This window comes from Corvus brachyrhynchos, unplaced genomic scaffold (genome assembly GCF_000691975.1).
Source record: "Corvus brachyrhynchos isolate BGI_N302 unplaced genomic scaffold, ASM69197v1 scaffold152, whole genome shotgun sequence".
NCBI lineage: Eukaryota > Metazoa > Chordata > Aves > Passeriformes > Corvidae > Corvus > Corvus brachyrhynchos.
The window spans coordinates 4770429-4790296 of NW_008237447.1; the positions used below are offsets into that span (position 1 = coordinate 4770429).

Sequence of the window (19868 nt, forward strand, 5' to 3'; positions counted from 1 at the left end):
CAGCAGGAAATGGAGTGTGTTACTGGGCCTTGGATTTCCCAGTTGTTTGAAAAATTTTCTCTATTAAGCCCTGAAAATTGGTGGACAGAATAGAAAATTGGCAGAAGCTCTGCATGATGATACTCAGAGTACCTCTTAAAAGCTCTTTATCAAATGACCTGTTATTAGGGAGCAAATGTCCATAATCTTTTCTCCAGTCTTTCTGGCTGAGGTGAGAGTGATTACCCAAAGGAATGGGAGTGGAATCATGCCACTTAAGTCAGGGCATATTGTGACTCTTCTGATGTCTCTTAAAGCTGATTTTTAAGGCATGCCCTGTTCAGAAGTACAAGGGAAGGAGAATGTGAAGGAATAACTAAACATGCAGAAAGGGATTTTTTGGCCACAACTGCTTTTTGAGAGGCTATGGTACTATTGCTGAAGTCTGATTTGTTTCTGTATTATGTTTTAAATTTTAATGAACAACTTGTTTTAAGCCTGTTTTCACAATATTGTGAGATTTATTTTTTCCTGTCTCTTTACATAACAAAAACAACAACAGTGACAAAATCCAAACCAAAACAAAACAACAAAAAAACACAAAAAACCCCACAAAAACCCACAAAAAAAGCCCCAAACAAACAAAGAAAAAAAAAAAACCAACACAAAAAAAGTTGAACACCTTCTTGGATTAATGTGCTCAGTTCCTATAGATTTTGGTGCCTGTTTGATAATTCACCTGCTGCTTGCAGCAAAGGTGCCATCAGTACCAATTCCTTTAAGTCCCTTTTTTGTCTGAGCAGTGGTTTTGCTTCAGCTTTCAAAACTGCTGCCTGCTCGTCTGTATCTGAATTATTTCCTTCTTTGCTTTATTTTCTTTCTCTGTTTTTTTTTTCCTTCTCCCACTTCTCCCTTGTGCTGACACTGGTTAATGTTCAGGTGAGCCAAGACTATCTTTACATTGTGAATCCAGCCCATTTGGTCATCAGTATATGTATAAAGCTCAGGCCCCAGCCTGAACTGTAGCTGCAGTCTCCACAAGCCCACTGTGCCAATCATACTGGAACACCTGCAGTTAGTCTGGTATAACTAATTGTAGATTAGTATTAGAAAGTGATGCTCTTCAGAGGCAGGCTCTTAATTACAGCCTTTCTTTGTCCTCTTCTGGCATTGTAAACAGTCATAAAAGAATTTTAATAATATGCAAGTGTTATATTGCTATGATATTTTAACTTTTCCTTTTTTGTGACTAAAGATGGCTCAAGGATCAGGTTTAAGATGCTTAAAAACCAAATTTTATGACACTTCCTTTCATGTAAGATGTGCATGCATAACATCCCCATGAAGCAATTGTAAATCTATGGTAAATTTTAAAATCTGATGCAGTGAGCATTCCAAGACTTAAGGTTTTTTGTGGAAGCAGCACATATCAATGACTTTAAATGAATTCTGATTTTTAACGTTATTCAGGTGCAGTCTGATAGACACATTGTGTCTTGCAAGAAGTTCAGAATGACTCTTTGAGAACTGTATGAGACTTGGTCCCTATTCTAGTAAGAAGGAGAGAGAAGACCAGGGCAATTGCGACCTTGAACAGGTCAGAATTACATCATCACAGGTTTTTCTCATTAATACACACCTTTTGTGCACTTCATTAATAGATCTCATTTACAGACAAGGCATTCAGTTTAAGCCATGCATTTTCCATTCAAGAGCAGTTGACTTTAATACACAGAGTAATAGTCATAAGTAAATTAGTTGATTATCAGACAGATGAGACTCTTCTTAAAACCTGCCCCTTTGGTAGCATGGCAAAGTACTAGAGACCCTTGAATCCTGATCTCTCCCTGTTCTTTCTAAAAAAACCCCCAAACTTGAAAATTTAAAGATCCATTTCCACATAGAAAAAAACAGCACCAAAAAACCAACAAAAACTCCACCCAACAATACAAATAATCTTGACTTAGACATCCTGGTTACGGCTGACTCTAATGAGCAGAGATCTTGCAACAAATTATGCTGTCACTGTAAGATTTGTATGCTAGGAGTTTTGAAAAATGCTAAAACAAATAAACATGACTTAGAAAAATTGCTTTCAAGCATCTGGTTAGAGTCTTACATAAACTACTCATCATCTTGCATTTTTTATGTAAGAGTATCTTAAGAAAATCCCCCATAAAACAAAAACAAACAAAAAAAGCCCCAAACTGTGAAGCTAACAATGAACAAGATGAAGTGGGGGGAAGCAAAAGACTCTGAAACAATGAATGCAAAAAGTACATAAGTTGATGTGGGACATTCTTCTAATATACACATCAATTATGTTTGTACCAACATAGATATTTACCATCCATTGAAGATATGCTTTTGAAATGCCCAGCAAAGCAGTAATTTTGTTCTTTGGAATATCAGTGTATTTCAAAGCTAATTTTCTTCCCAGATTAAGAGTCAAATTATTGTGAGAGGAAAAATCAGGAAATTATTTCCACTTGATAGAGTTTAAACTGGTTATGGTGCTTGGTTATTTATTTACTAGTAAACAGAAGGAAAATGAATCATGATGTAAATGTACTGTTTAATTTGGCATAGGCCTAATGAGAATTTGAAACTCTTGAGGCTTCCTCTTTCCTACACATTCAGTTATTTTCGTGAATCTCCTTATCTCATGTATACTGTCATGTATAACATTTACTTTAATAAGTATAGAAAAATGCATTATTTAGCTGATATATCCTGTCTCAGGACTATTTTAAACTATTAACAAAGTGAATCTCAAAATGTGGATTTTGGTGGGGTTTTTTTTGGTATTTATATTTTCCCCAGCATGTTTGAGTTTTACAGATGGCTCATATTTCATTCATCCCTCAGAAGTAGCCCTTGAAGCCAAAGGAGTAGCTGGCTAATCTTTTCCAGAGTCAGTACTTGGCATTTATTTTCATCTGTTGTGTAAAAAAAACAAACCAATAACAAAAATCTCATGCAAAACCAAACTGCGAACAAAAACGCCCAAAACCTTAACCTGATATGACCTTGGTTCCTCAGTGCATGATTATTTAGCATCAATCTCACGCATTCTTTTGCTGTGAGGTAGAAGTGCAATAAAAACTCAAATGCCTTCTTGCAAAGTAGTGAAATTGAAGTAACTGTAGAAAGAAAATGCACTTCTGAACAGTAGGAAGTCTGGATTTTGCTAGGGCTATGCTTTTTTATCAGCTCGCTGGGGTGAGTCTGTTTCTTAAAACAAATTATTTGAGGACACTCGGTAAGAGAAACCTGACTTTAAAATGCTCGCAAGTCATTTTGGAAGACTTACTGCATTCTGAAACATTGCTAACATACAATTCTGGATCACAATATTTGCCTTTCTCCTTAATGATGGTTTTGGGTTTAATGACCAAACACTCCACATATTATGCTGGAGTGGTGTTGTCAAACTCCATAGTAATCGAACAACTGAAAAATACATCTGTATGTTCCCAATCTTTATTTTCTGAACAGTATTTAATTGGAAAATACAATTATGGTCAAAAAACTTCTTTGACGTGTTGCCATGATGTTTCATTGCTGAAGTAGGAACATGGAAAGGTAGGATTTTAATGTAAAAAGTTTCTTATCTAATATGATGTGTGGCTTATTTCAGAATCATTTTACTATTTTTTCACTTTTCAGTGTGGTAAAATTCTCTGCTAACATTCAAGATTTTCTGCATGAGAGTTCTATAAGTTGATATCAAAATTTATACTCCTTTCTTTCTATAAACTTTTATTTTAAGAATAGGATATTGAATTTTACTCTGCATTATGGTTTCTGCATATTTTTATTTTTGCTTTGTCCAAGGACATGGAAAAGGCCTTTGATCTTTGCAACTCACCTCAGAGATAAATGTCTAAGACTAAACTATTTCCAGACCTGATTGTATAGGGATTGTATTTACTCAGAGCAGGTTGGTTAATAATACATTCACCAGAACTGTGCTGGAGTGTAAAATGTTTAAGCACTGAAAGTTCACATTCAGCTGTCATCGAGCACAAATATATCAGATTACTCTGTTACTCTTTGGTGCTCTGCACACTTTCCCATTTGTTCCATATCTCCAAATGAAGTGTAGTGCTTGGACATGTCATACATGTTTGAAAGACCTGCTGGGGACCAAGCTCACAGATGGGCATCTCAAACTCCAGGATAGCTTTATTAAGTGAAGCAGATCTATGAATGAACAGATATCAATGAAATGTGATCAGACAATGTGAAACAAACTCCTGAAGTAAAGGCTGTCACTCTGCAACCTTGTGCTTGAAGTGCAAGCCATGTTTCAGCCTGGCTGCTCTCATACATCTAGAGAGCATACATTTGAACACAGCAGTGATAACCTGCCAACAGGAACTTCTGCTCAGTTATTTTCACAAAGAGTTTGAGGAGCAAGAAGACAGGCAGCACATCCTAAATGTTAGTGAATGTACTGCTGTAAAACATGGGGATAGCCTGGTCCCTGTTGCAGTGGAGGCTCCTATAGGGAGAATATTGCACACTGGAAATATTCCAGAATAAGACTAGCTCACTTGCAGTACACCTAACTCTGTAGCTATTTTTCTGCTTGATTTTGCCATTTGTTTGTTTGTTCCAACTAATTCGTAAGCAAATATCCTTGTATATCTAAAGTATGGTTTAACTTAGGTGTTAGTTGCACCTAAGATTTCAGGTGTTGTGTAGAATTGTGTGTAGAAACAAATGCACCAATTGATTGCTTTTTTTTAATATAATATGTTTACTTGTATTTGTGTATATGCAAGTTCATAGCAGGAGACATTACAGTAACAGGTTGCTGATTCCTGCAAACAAAACACTTATTGTATCTTCCAAATTCAAAAATCACTTACGTAACATTCAGAAAACAACTCCATTTTCTTATCTGCATTAAAGCATAACTGGTATGGGAACTTAGAAATACCATTGATTGGTTTTCTGCATCAGAGGAGTCTTAACATTGGCAGCCTTGAGACTGAGTGCATCAAGGATCTCTGCACTCTTTAAGAACTGTGCAACAGTTCACCACTTCAGGTGCTGTAGTGGCTGTTTGGGGTTTTCCATTTCTTTGAGGAAAAGGTAGTGTAGGATATGATGCTGTGCTTTTTCAAAGACTTTTACAGTAATCACATAATTCTGTTTTTGAAAATACCTTAGTACCCAGGTTCACTGGAAACAGTGGCAGATGAGAGATGTTTAAAATTACAAAGGTCTTGATATTTTCTAAAGCAAATGTTTTTAGGAAGTTTATAAATACATTCTCAGCATGGCAGGGTTGAACCAGCCTCAGGTGCAGGGCAGGAGGCAGCTGGCAGAAAGAAGCTTTAATCTCAAAGCAGTGATATGTGAGTCTAGGAAGAATCTTGGGAATGTACTCTTTTGAGGACATTAGGTAAGAAGTGTTTTAGACCTGCAACCAGAAGTATACTCTGATGGCTGATTTGTACTGTTTCAAGAAAACTGGGCCTTCTCACAATACACCTTCTGTTTTGATTACTGACATCTATTTTAGGTTGCCTATTTTTCCCCCTGCTTTGTTTAAAGTTTATTCCAAATTTTAATTTCAAATTTTCTCATTTTGTGCTGTTAGCAAATGCATAGTTATTTAAGTAATTAGATTTATTCCTGTAACAAGAACAATAATACTGAACTTTCATTTTTTATTTACTTAACATAAAAAGCTTTAACTTTCTTATGCATTAAATACTGTTTAAATGGTCTTTTTCTTCAGTTTACATTTTCTTTCTCAATCTTTTATATGCTTTTTCAAAATTTGACAATGAAATTCTTACTGACACCAGAAAGAAAACTGCTAGTTGTTGAATGTCCCAGGGTGAAAGACTTGCCAGCTTTCTTGGACCTCTTTCTGTTCCAGTCTTGTCCTGAATTCACTTTGTAAGCCCATTAACCTGTCAGTTGTGGTACCAGTCAATATTTGGCAGTGCACCATGCTGAAAGTTTTAGCTAGAACTTCTCTGACTGCATCTTCTGTTGAAAAAATTTATTGATACTGATTTATATACTTTTGTTAGATTTGGGGGGGGTTTTTTGTCTGTTTGTGTTGTTGTTTTTTTTTTTTTTAACCTTTTCAATGTGTTGTGCAATATTGTTGTTCTTAAATATTTTAGTGAGCTCTTGGAAGAGCTCCAAACCTGACTAAATAATGTATACTGTGCGTGTTCACGTAGAGCCTGGTGGAAATGTCACGGTATCAAAGTCATCTCTTGTTTTTACCAGGATGCAGCTAATAGGAAACAGCAAAATGGCAACTGTTTCAGTGTAAAAGCACCCCAAAGAGTTTAATTGATACTTTATTGTTTTAAATACTATATGAGGGGGTTGAGTAAGTTGTACGTCAGACATATATTATTCTACACTGGAAAAAGGGGGCTGAAATGTAAACTTTGAGGCCTGCAAGTTTCAAAGAGTGGATTAATAAAATAATTATCCTCTCAAGATCCTTTCTAGTGTAGGTAACTTCTCTTGATACTCTTTTTTTTTTTTCTTGTATGTTAGTGTGAACTGCAGAAGCTCTTGTTCTGCCCAGTAAACAATCAAGGGAAAACATTCATCTGGGAACCGAATACTGTTGTCAGTGAGGCCACTAATATTTTATTGAATATTCTTTTGATGGAACACTAAACATAAGTAAATGAAAGGATAATTTATTCCAGATAAATGTTGGGGTTTTTTTCCTGTGTAAATATAGTTCTGCTAAATACCAGCATGTGGGCATAGCCATCATATGCTTGCTTCTGTTGAAAAATAAATCATGGTAAGCAATGCCATGTCTTGCCTACTATGCCCGTGCCTGCTTACTCCTCTGTGTAAGAAATCTTCTCAGCCATCCAGCCCTTCCTAATACAGGTACAGAGTTGGCGCTTCTGAGGAGAATTGCTTTATTTCTTGCTATTTGGTTTTGGGTTTTTTTTTCTGTAATTGATCTGACAAAAGAGAGATGTGGGTTCAACATCTGAGAACTGAGCAATGCCATTTGGTATGGTTGGCATTTTTGTTGGAACGACTGAAAAATTATCTCCTTTAAGAAGCTGGAACTATTTTATCAATGTTATAAAACTGTGTGGTACAGTAACTCCCAACTTTTAAACATCAGTAGGAAATGAGTGAAGACAGAGCAACCCTTGATGGGAAGTGGGAATGGGAGAGAAGCAACAGGAACTGTATCCCTGCACAGAGTACTGTGTCCCTGTGTGATTTAGGGCAAGCATTTTAAGGACTCAATCCTTTCCCGTGTCTTGGGTACATTGGAGGCATCCTTGTGTTTCCTTGTGACTGTATCACCCCAGAGGAGATGCATTCTTCAATCCTTTAATACAGGGAAGGTTAAGTATTCCCTCCCTTCTCCCCTAGGAAATACAGAAGATCCAAGCTGCAAAGCAAATATGGTGTTCATCCTGATTTTTATCTTTCATAATTTGGGAGGAGACAATATCTGGTATTTTCAGAAAATGGGAGAAAAATACAGTTTTTCACAGAACTGGCTTTACCAATTGCCCTCTCTACCATTACCTCATGCTAGAGATTTCCTCTAGCCTGGATTTTATGCAGAAGTTAAAATATAATTTGCCTAAATTGGTTTTGTTAGTCTTGTCTGACCCAATATGTCATTGAATAACAATGCTAGAGGATTAAAAAAATATTAAAGTCTTCGTGGCATCTAACCCAGGTGTTTCAGGAGTCCATTTGGAATTTCACTTTATTTTTGCGTGGATTACAAGACTAAAGGAATGCTTACAGTGAGGCTCATTCTCTCATCATTCAGAGGCAGTATAGTGTTGATTGTTTGGGTTTGGTAGTAATGAATGTTAAGAAGATTTGGTACAAATATGAGTAAATACAGAGTATCAGAATTACTTAACACCCAAGAGCTTTGCAATGAGAGAAAATGAAGATTCATTGTTTGAAGTGTTTATTGTTTGAAATAATGATAAATACCATATGCTATCTAGATCTGATTTACATTGATTCTGTTTGTAGCCTGCAAATTGTTGCACTGTCGTCATCGTTCACAAAGGCACTGAAATTAAATTCAAACCAGTTACAGCTCCTGGATGACTTAATTATCTGGCTTCTGTAAATTGGTGTAACTCCACATACATTGATAGATATACTTTAAGGTGGAGCTGTTGGAATTTTGTCCCAATGTGTCCAGTCTCCAGCTCATCAGCTTTAAATAGGAACTTTTCGTAGTGTTTTAGATCATTTAAAACCTTGTTTAGCCTTATACACCTAATTAAACTTCTTACCTTTGTTGTATGAAATAAACTACTTGTTTTAACTATTTTTAAAGTATTTAGTGTCATATGTAATTCAAAATGCAAACAACTCCAAATAACAGGCATCTCTTTAAACTGCCTGCTCCATCTTTTAAATATCCCTTCAGTTCTGCTTATTCTTTGAGAGAGAATTGCTACTAAAGATGTCTAAAGAAGAGAGATCAAGAAAACTTTAATGACCTGTGGGGTGCAACTTCAAAAGAATCCACAGCAGCCCAACTCCTTTGTGGTGTAAATGCATTTCTAGCCTCATAAACAAGGGTGACATACATTTTCATTATGGTAGTAGAAAGTTAATTTATTTGTTGGAATTGTGATCTTGAAATCTTGTACATAATAAAGTTGTCCGGTGTGCACAATATGCAGGAAACAGCAAACTTCAATTAATTCCTAGATAAAATTAGCATGCATTGCTCTTCAAGGATTTGTCTTTGTTTTGTTTCTCTAATCAAAACTTCAGTTAATTTCAGCTGTGTTCTCTGCCTCCCCCGTGTTAGTTCCATTGTCTTGATTTGCATCATTTGTGGCAGCTGGCTTCTTGTCAATCTGTAGTTTGGACACTTACAAACAGCAAAGTAATGGGAGGAAAAGGAATCCCGGTAGTTCTTCTTGATAGTTGTGAAAGCCTCTAAACATAGAAGTGAATGTTGCTGATTCTTGTCAGAGATGAGAAGTGTAACATGGAGAAGGAGGCAGATCATGCTTCACACTTACTGAACCAGTAGTTATCTCTAGAAATAAGAGTTGGTCACTTATCTGTGCCTTTCCTTTCCTAGTCCTTCCTGTCATTTGTTATGAAGTTAAACTAGTAAAAAATAGCAATTAAAAAAAAATAGTATTAGATGTGGGGGTTTTTATAGGATGCATGGCCTTAATGCATCACAAGATGCAGATGCATCCTAAATATTACTTTCTTTTCCCTTTACCACAGTTTAAAAACCTAACCAAAACTACTTGAATTCATTCTGTTACAATTTATGAACAAGTTTTCTTCCTATAAAGAGAAACCAAGTGACCCTTTTACAGTCAACCAACTAGTACAACAACAGGAGCATATTGTCCAGACGGTGCTCATAGACACAGACTGTCAAAGTACATGCAGTGTTTAGACCTTGGCTTGTGTTTTTGGCAACAGAAAGTATCTTAGTCTTTTGTCAAATTGCACTGTGCTAAATTCCCTTTTTTTCTTAATAGCCATTAGTAATAGTTAGGAAATTAGGACTGCTTTGAGTATTTTGCTCCACTTATATTGTTCTTTTCAAAAAGCCAAGACCACAAAACAGCACTGGAGCCGCACTAGTTACTGTGATGGGGAAATAGGCAAAGCAAGTGGACGTGAGGGAGTTATGCATTATAAACCTGAAGGAAGCATGCTCTACTTACAGTGAAATAGTCCATGGAAATTATGGGCTAGTTCAGTCTAATTTATTTGCTATCTTCTATTGCTTATTTTCCCCATTTTTGTTTTTTTCTTGAACAAATAGGTATGATTTCCTTGCCTATCAATTCAAGATATGTATCATCTCTGACTTTCTGATGTTTTTTGCTGTCTTTAGCTGAGCTATCTCATGTAGTTCATCTTTTCAATAGTGTGCAAATCATGAAAGAAGGTAATACCTTGCCTAGCTCTTCAGAGAATATTGAATTTGGTTAGATACAGTGTCTGTTTTGTAGCAATAGCTTTCCTCATTTTCCAAACCGTATTGTTAGCACATTTTAAGAGCTCAGTCCAGCATTATTCCAAGGTCATTTTGAAAGTCCTGCTGTGATTCTGATTCTTTTGTATTTGTCTCCAGTTTTGAGCTGAATATGAAATTTAGTGGTTTAGCTTTTGAATAGGAAATTTAATTTACAACTTGTCAGTTCGTTTACAAAGCGGATACCACTCTGAAGGATTCTCCTAAATATATATGAGGCTTTTGTCTTTTATTCTCTGTTCATTTCTTTGTTCCTGTGAAGCATGGAATTATAAAAATCACTTCACAAATTGAAGTTCATAGTTGTCACTGCTGCCTGTATCCTCCAGGCCTTTTAGGCAGTGCCAGCTAGGTGGGCCAGCAGATGGGTGGTAGATGCACATGCTGGGTATCCAGCCAAGAATCTTTTGTCTTCCCTGGGTATCCCTGCCCTTTGTTGGCCCACAGAGCTCCAGTTCATTGAAAAAAGCTGAGTAACAGTTTGTAGAAATGTGAGGATTTTTCTTTTTCTGTTCTTTTTTTTTTGTTTTGGTACAAGGCCTCTTAAGTTTCATCATGTTACTTTCTATACATATTTCCAGGTACACGTTTATGGTGAGTGGGGTGTGTCTAATCTGTGAAATGTTTGTCGTGAATCAACTGTCATGGCCTGTGAAATGAGTGTTTAGCTTGCAAGGTAATTGATACCCTTTAATCCTGTATCAAATGAATAGTCCAAAATGACTGAGAGTCTGCAGGACAGCAGGTCATAGCATGAGTTAGAATTATTAAATGCATTTGGAGTTGTCTCAAACTGTAATAATGACAGTATATCAACCAAGAAAACTTTGGATACATTAAAGTCACTCAAAATATTCAGTCGCAAATGAGGTCTTGCTTTGAATCTTTAGCTTTAACAGCTGAGATTTGCTTTGGAAATTCTACATAAGAGAAGCTAAACTTTTTCTTGATTAAATGTCAACATTTTCCTTCTTTTTGAATGTGATCCAAGTCCGAATAAACCTGTTCTTTGTCTTCAAGAGAAGTCTGCTCAGTAGTTTTGTGGGCTAGGTAATCTGGTTGAGACTGGCAGACTTGTGAAGCTACCACTATAGAAAATCAAATTGAGACATAATGGCACTTAGCTACACACAAATATTTTTGGGAAATTTTAAAGCATGGCATGATAGCATGGAGTTTACAATTCTTTCATCACTTTGTACTTCCCCTGGAGTCCATGGATATTTTGCTCTTGTGGTTTTAATGGCCAAACAAACTTGCTAACATGAATGGAAGTTCTGAGAGATGTATTAATAAATGAGAGACATAATAATAAAATGACTGGTTTATGTATGGAAGCAGATTCTGTGGAATTTAAAACTTGTAGAAAGGAAATACACATTAATATATTTTGCTTCTGCAGGCTTAGTGTATTCTTAGCATGTGATTTCACAGATCCTTAATATTTTTAAATACAGGTAATGAATTTGGACATCCAGAATGGCTTGACTTCCCCAGAATAGGGAATAATGAGAGCTACCACTATGCCAGAAGACAGTTTAATCTTACTGAGGATGATCTTCTTCGCTATAAATTCCTAAATGCCTTTGATAGAGATATGAATAAATTGGAGGAAAGATTTGGCTGGCTTGCATCTCCCCAGGTAAGCTGTATATACAAAGTGGTAAGTTTTAGTCACCAGTTGAGTACATGTGTAGAGTAACAACATTCCCAAATTTGCATGCTGAAATTTTAAACACTATAGTGCGCTGTGTAATGCCTCATCATGTATTTCAAGTTGTCAAAACATGGCACTGAAATATCTTCCACAGATAATAGAAACCTGAAACAGTCTTGTTTTAGCTTCATAGCATGGTCTTTTCCTATTATTTTTCCTATTTTTATTTAGTATCTTTGGATTGGATAAAGCAGACTATAAAATTGTGCGTAATCCGATCCAAGAATTGCTTTCAAAAAGAATAAATTGTTCTGACACTACACTTTATAAAGACAATTACTCCATTTCTGAGGAAAAACTCTCAATAGAATCTAGTGTAAGTTATAGTTTCCCAGTTCTCAGCCTGCCACTTCTGTATTTGCATTTTTTACACTAGTATCACACTGTAATTCTTATGAAAGAAGCTCAATTATTATCATTTCTCAGTATTTAATTATTTCATACTAGTCATAATCCACTTTAGAAATTTTTTTAAAAATTGATATCTACTTATTTATTAATGGCTTGAGCAAATAGAACAAAGGTGGTATGTGCAGCTGTTTAATGTGGCTTATCAAACCTGGTTCTTACACAGATTTCTAAAACACAACCAAAAAAACCACATCCAGTGCTTCATTTTCCAAGTTAATAACAGTGTATGTGATGCAGATCCCCATAACAAGTAGGTTGAAGATTTCATTTGACAAAAAGAAATCCATTTTTTACTAAAGGAAAGTGTGATGGAAAGACCATGTTACCAGTCTTTGAGCAAGAATTTTTCAAGTGCTCTGTGCTGAACAGGGTTCTACCTCCTTAATTTTACGTTGCCTTATAAAAAGTAAGCTAGAGTTTAGTAATCAAAAACTTTATATGACATTTCATAGATAAACGATTTCATTTTGGATGTTAATTCCTTTATCTCTGTCACTTGAATATTTACCTATATTCCTTGAAATGAGGTACAGAAGCAGTGGGGTTTTTCTTGGTTTTGTTAATTTAGTTAGAAATGAAATATTTTAAGGTGTTGATTTGTTTTTTTCCCCTAGGCCTATGTGAGTGAAAAGCATGAATCCAATAAGGTCATAGCATTTGAGAGAGCAGGTCTCATTTTTATTTTCAACTTCCATCCATACCAAAGTTATGTGGACTACAGAGTGGGTATTGAAACACCAGGAAAATATCCTTTTCTATACTGTTTTGCTTGTGAGGAAAATTTTAGAAGTTGAAAGCTGATCTTATTTCTTTTTTTTCTAATATGAATACAACCTGTAGTTAAAAGGTAAGAAATCACTTATTTGTCACCAATATAATCTTGCTTTAATTCTTTGTGTAGAGCAAAAAGATAATTCAGAAATCTGTTTTCTTCATAAGAGATAAGTTCGTAGAAAGCAAAAGTAAAAAATTGCAATATAAAGGCTTGTGATGCTTTGTTTTTTTGGAATTCTGTTGAGGTATGAAAAAGCAAGTAACTCCCACTTCCTAAATAAACTACAGACAGCCACTACAGTGGGATGATTCTGTGCATGGAGTCACACAGGAAAGTGCATTAGTGAAAACCTTCTTCAGGAAGTTTGTATTTGTACATTTCTACTTTAAAACTGGGTGGACTGAGAATGTGCTCTTAGATCAGCTGAGCAGTAAATGAATACTCAAATAATTGGTTGGTTTTGCATTTGTGTCCAAATTCTGAGTGTTGAGGGAGATTCCAAAAATTAAAGCTGATTTTCAGGAGGAATTTTAGTTGCCCAAATTCAGTTTCTTTCTTTGCCAAACACAGCTTAGTGACTTGTACTGTGACAGTTTAAAGCGCTGACGGTTTAAAGTTCCAGTTTTAGCCTACTCTTTATTTATCAGCCATTCTGGGTAATTCTGCATTTCAGTTGCTTTAGTTCAGTCACGGAATCGTAGAATAGTTTGGGTTGGAAGGGACTTTTTAAACACCATCTTGTCCCTGCAGTGAGCAGGGCTATCTTCAACTAGATCAGGTTGCTTGTCCAGCCTGACCTTGAATGTATTCAGGAATGGAGCATCCACCACCTCCCTGAGCAACCTGTTCCAGTGTTTATCCACCCTCAGTGTAAAACAATTCTTTCTTATATTTAGTCTGAATTGACCCTCCTTCAGTTTAAAACCATTCCCCTTTGTCCTAGCACAACAGGCCCTGATAAAAGGTTTGTCCCCAGCTTTCTTCTGGGCCCCGTTCAGGTACTGGAAAGCTGCAGTAAGGTCTCCCCAGAGCCTTCTCTTCTTCAGGCTGAACAACCTCAACTCTTTAAGTCTTCACAGCCCTCTAATCACGTTCATGGCCTTCTCTGGACTCTCTCTAACAGGTTCATGTCTTTCCTATCTTGAGGATCCCAGAGCTGCACACAGTACTTTGTGGGAGGGAGAGCTCACCAGAGAAGAGCAGAGAAGCTATTTAGTATCTAGGGGAATTTCCTTATCTATTTTCTTTAAATATGTTGAGGTGTTTTAATGTTGATTAGGGTTTTTTCCTAACTTCTCTCCTGCTATTAGAACCATGAATTTTATGTATAGTTTTTTAATGGAACCATTTAACCTAAGACTTCAAAAAAGTATGTCCTATTACTAGGATGTATGGTACCGTGCTAATAAATCCTCAGAACAACTTCTCCACTTGAAAAGGAATTCTTTATGATCTCTTTGAAACTTGGACATGAAGAGGAAGTACCTAAAAGCAAAAGTTCGTTGTTAGTCAGTTTGTTTCTTTTGATAAGTTAGTGGACTTTTAATTTGATACCCTTTGCTGTTATAAGCCAGAAGAGACAAATTGCTGTAATATATTGATTAAATGGTTTTTAATTAAACATTTTTCTGAATGATACTGGGAATTGTGGGAAATGGGATGATCCTTTCACTGCTTAGGTTTGAGTTTGTTTTGTGGATTGAACTAGTCAAATGAGTGCATACAACACTTGTCATTAAATTTGCCTTTATTAAGGACAGCTTTGGCCTATCAGTATATTGTAGTGATATATAAGCTTCTTTTATATAGAGCTTCTCAGATATGTTAACAGGTATGTTAAAGGTACAGAGCTTCCTGCCTGGCCTGCATTTTTGTAGGGAGTCCTCTGTTCTGAACTCACTGAAATTGTCATTCTTCTTTCAGCTGTTCTGTGTTCATAGGCTGTTAGCATAACAAAGGTAATTCTACTTTTATAAGAGAAGTTGTAGGCAATAGACATTAGAGTTCTGCTGGTCCCACCTGGTTTGGAAAGTCTTTCTGTGGATATTCAGCCAGTCAATGTCTATATGAAAAGTCACAGTCGGTTTGGGGTCAGTTTTTCCTTCCTCCTTATACTTCAGTCTTCACTCTTGACTTATTTTCCTTGACATTCAGTTGCTGTGTTGTACGACTTGTTCTCCTAAGATTCTGTACCTTGGTGTGAGGAATTCAAGGAATGAGACCTTAATTTTATGTGTGAGCATGGGAGTCCATAAATGCTGAGCAGTATGAATTGCTGCTAGCTTATCTCTGTTTGTATTTTGACATTTGATGTTGTCATATACTCCTAAAGCAGGAAAAAAATGACAAAGAAAGAGTGCTTTCTTCGTTTTACATGTTGCCATTTTTGCATAGCATGTATTGCAAAGCATTGTAGTCCCAGACTGAATGAATACCAGAGTGGCATGAATTTAGGGTTCATAAGGACATTCAGGTACTCATCTTTTCACTCTGTTGAGCAGTGACAGGGTCTGAGGGGATGGTATGAAGCTGTGTCAGATTTAGATTGGATATTAGGAAAAGGTTCTTTACCCAGAGGGTGGTTGGTCACTGGACCAGGCTCCCCAGGGCAGTGGTCACAGCACCAAACCTGACAGAGATCAGGAGCATTTGGACAGTGCTTTCAGGCAAGTGTGATTCTTGGGGCTGTCCTGTGCTGGACCAGGAGCTGTACTTGGATCCTAGTGTCTCTCTTCCAACTCAGGATATTCTGTGATTTGAAGTCAGAGTTGTCCATAAGCAAACAGCTAGATTCAACCTGAGGAATCACAAATATTGTCATCAAAGTGCTGCAAAAGCATACTTTTAAAAAAAATCCCCACATTAATTCAGGCTCTCTGACATTTACAGCGTGCACCTCGAGCTTCTAATGAACAAGGAAGGTCATTTAAATGAGTCAGTGGCATGCGAGTGCTGGAGGCAAAGATGCCGCTTTGAAGTGCGGTTGTGTAACTGTCCCTGCCTGGTAGAATTCTGGCACGTTGAGACAAAGGACTTAATTTAGGATCAGTCAAATACTGAATTCCATCAAGGTAGTTGATACTTAAGGTTAATAGGTGTGAATAAGAAATATAGCATACTAATGTGGGAATGCATCTTTGATCTGCATGGGAGAAGACGGAGTCTGTGTAAGTATCAGAGTGGTATATTCTAGTGCCCGATTTCTGAGTCATGTGAAGGAAAAAGAAAAAAACATTTCTGTGCTTATGCTGGAATTTTACTTCATAAATTATGCTCTTTCAGAAGCCTTTTCATGAGAAAGGCAGCTTGAACTAACAAATTATTTCTGCCTAATTTGCTTCAGTTTTGAGGTAGCTGAATAATCAACATCTAGGTCAGCTGTCTCTAGTTTTCTGGTTGTAGATAAAACTTTGAATGTTAACAGGAAAACCATTCATAAGTTTCTGATTTTATGTTTTTAATACTACCTAGGCCTTTCTGTGGGATAGTTCTTGGATTCCAAGGCCAGTCTGCAGTGAAAATTCAATATGGAAACCTTCTTTCCTCTATTCAAAAGGAACATGGCTGAAAGGATGGAGAAATAACAGAAAAGGGGCTTAAAGATTTCGGAAACGACTCCTTTTCCTTCCTTGAGATTCCACACTTGATTTTGTTAAATAATTTTTCGTCTGTGTTGGAAGTCTCATTAAAATGAAGCTATATGTATGTATTCCCCCCCTTTTTTAACAAAGTTTGTTATCTTGGCTTAAAAGTAAATCTGCATTTTATGTTTATAATCACCAAGCAACATGAATTGATGTATTTCTAAATTAACATGTGGTTTAAACAAAAATCATATTTGGCTGAAGCAAAAAGGGACAGTACTGCCTCCCTCTCAGTACTTGTGCATGTGTCGAGTGCTTAAATGGCTTCAACTGTCATTGAAATATCCTGAGCTTAATTTTATCAGGCCAAGGTGTTTAACTTCATTACCAAATTTAGCCAAATACTCTCCATATGCTTTTTGTCACTTCTAGGTTGAATCCTTAGTCTTCAAAATTAACAGTGTGTGGAGAGGAGCAACAGTGGTACCCTTCATCTTGAAATTATTTATGCTAGTTTTTCAGTGAAATTCAAGAATTATTAAAAACAAAATGGCCAAATCACTTTAGACTCTATCACCCCCACAAGCACCACTTTGATTCTTTTATCAGCAGTAAGTGTTGGAAAAAATACGAATTATCCTATTGTATGATTTGCATTTACTTTGCAAATGTGTCACTAAACATGTAGAAGATTAAATTTAAAAATTGTGTTAAAGTATGTATTTCAAAACATTGTGAAAGCACAGTAATTCAGTAATTAATATGGTAGATAATGTGTCAGTTTTTCCATTTTCGGCTCTATCTATACAAGGGTTCATTGCTTTTCCTGCTCTCCTCCCTTGTAGTGGGTAGGAAGTTTAGTTGGAGCACCAAACTGAACAGAAATCAGTTTGGTTTTTTCAGGTTTTTTTTTTCCAGTGAGAATACAGGCTAGTATTTCCAACACTGTCACTAAAACAAAAGAGACCTCACTGCATAAAAAAATCCTTCTATTATGTACTTAGTTAAAATGTACATCTGTTGTTTAACATTTTTGTGAAAGTAATCTTCAGAGAACTAGATGCCTGAAAAATTCTGAAATGTGAAAACTGACTTTTTTGTGAGGCTTTAAGTTGGAAGGCAAATGCACATGTTTACCAAACCAGTTATTTTTCCCAGCCAAATATCTAATTTGTTAAGATCTTAAAATTCTTTTGTGACCCCATTATTCAGGATCTGGTTAACAGTATTTACACAAAATAGGCTATATATGTGTGAAGACATGGTGATATTAACTTCAGCAGTGCTCTCTGGCAATACAGACATAATTTTATGAATTGTTTTTAAAACAGCATGGCCATAACGATGGCATTTGCTGTAAATAGTTTTAAGGGAATCATTAAACATGTAAGGACTTTCAACAACATTGATAACTTATTAAATGTAATGTGTAGTGTAGATCACAGATGCAAGCCGTGAAATGCTCCATGGAGACATTCTCCTGCCATGTTAATAAAAAATGTAGTGGAACAGTAGCAGACATTGCTGCTGCTGAAAGGACACTGAAGAGTGACTAGATCTTGTATTTTTGTGGCTTTGCTTGTTGTACATGACAACAAATGGATGGTAATTTGAACGTGTTTATAAGATAAAGGAGGGGAGAGGTGTGTGTGGTGTGCACATGAAGGCCTTTGAGGACTGAAGCTGGCAAAGTATAATTTTCCAAATTTTTTTTTTTTTTTTTAATAAGGAAAGATAACAAGCATGAGGATCTTTGGGCACCTGCCCTGTAGAACTCAACAACTAGCTTGGCAGTTTTGGACCATTCCTTCATTTTGCTGCAAACACTTGTGGGGAAGGGATTAGTTACCATTCGTGGTTTGGGAGATAATTGACAGCTTTGCTCTTTTCCTCATGTGCATTTACTTTTCTTCATTGCAATCTTCTAGACTGAAGTGTCTCAGAGGAAATTTGTGGTTACTTCTGTGTGATGTCATGCTTCAGCCTTCCTTGTCACTAGAGATTTCAATCAATAAGGCTGGTGGTTGGGAAATTTTCCAGCTCATCTGATGGAACTGTGTAAAGAGACTTGAAAACAATTCTGTTTATATCACAATCCTTCAGGTTTTGAGCAGGCCTGTTTTCAAAAGGTTGAGCAAACACAGAAGCCCAAGAACAGCTTGAGAACCACTGACTTTTATTAAGATTCTTCCACAGCTTAGAATAGAGGAAGCAGATTGTGGGTTATAGAGCACTGTTATTTCCCTCTCTTTTTTGGGTGGTGGGCAATGGGGATTGCTTTCTGTTGTAATTTCAGGAGGGAAAAAGATGCTTTAATTATGTCCAATCAAGAAAATACAAGGTACTGAAATAATAAAAAAATTAAAATATTCTATTTGGTTTTGTCTCATATAAGAAAAAATTGACTTTTGAACATGAGTTAGATCTCTATTTCCCCATTTATTTCCTTATGTTTTCTGACTTTATTGTTTCAACTTTATCTTTTATTTTTCACTTAATCAGTTAGAATCCTTTTAAGTAACTACAGGTATTCCAACTCATTGCTACACTTTGTTAAATAATTCAACCCATTTTAACAACTCCAGTCAGAATGTTTGTCTCTTAAAAAGACTTCTCTTAGAATATATTCTTTCTTTTGTTCCTCTGTGCTGTAATAATTCAAACTTTTTTTTTCAGAAGACTCTCAAAGGAGTTGTGGGGTTTTCTTCTGTAAAATTACATGCTTTTCTCATTGACACTTGATCAGATTCTGACAGACTGTAAAATATTGCTAAATACCGATGGATTTTGATGGTCACAATTATGTTACCTCTTAAATGCAATTCAAATGCATCCTTTTGTTTAGTGGTACATTTTTAGTCTAGTTTGTCACCTGAAGTGCTGTGCATATCTGATGTAATGTAATAAACTTATTATTCATGGCAGATTGCAGAAGACACTGGCAGGTACTCTCTTTCATAGGAGTCACTATGCTAAAGTTAAATTTTCAGGACAAAACTTCATATGACTTCTATGTGTTCTGAATGGTTTTCCACTCTTAGGTTTGTTATGATTTTTGCTTTATATTGAATATATCAGCATGCTTCCATTCCTGCAGTTCTAGATTTTTTGCTTTGATTTCTTTCCTGTTTAAGAGTAATTTGGCACAGTTCCTTAACAGTTGCCTTTAAGTATAAAATCCTTCTGGATTCTGATGCTGGAGAATATGGAGGGCATCAAAGGCTGGACCACAATACAGAGTACTTCTCTGAAGAATATCCTCACAATTATCGACCTAATTCAATTATGGTAAGTAAATTGTTTGGGGTGTTTGTTTGTTTGGAGGGGGTTTGTTTGCTTTTTTAAATTCTACTTTAATCTGTGTAAGTCTTGCAATTCTTTGGG

The 19868-nt window shown here is 36.1% G+C and overlaps 1 protein-coding gene across 1 annotated transcript in view; it reads left to right on the plus strand.

Annotated features, from left to right (window-relative positions):
* The window catches only part of GBE1 (glucan (1,4-alpha-), branching enzyme 1), a 255997-nt gene that overhangs the window by 224575 nt on the left and 11554 nt on the right, over positions 1–19868 (plus strand). The window contains exons 15-17 of the mRNA XM_017731427.1: positions 11455–11639; positions 12740–12870; positions 19655–19772. Of these exons, the coding sequence (XP_017586916.1) occupies positions 11455–11639; positions 12740–12870; positions 19655–19772 (434 nt within the window). The remainder of the gene's footprint in view (positions 1–11454; positions 11640–12739; positions 12871–19654; positions 19773–19868) is intronic.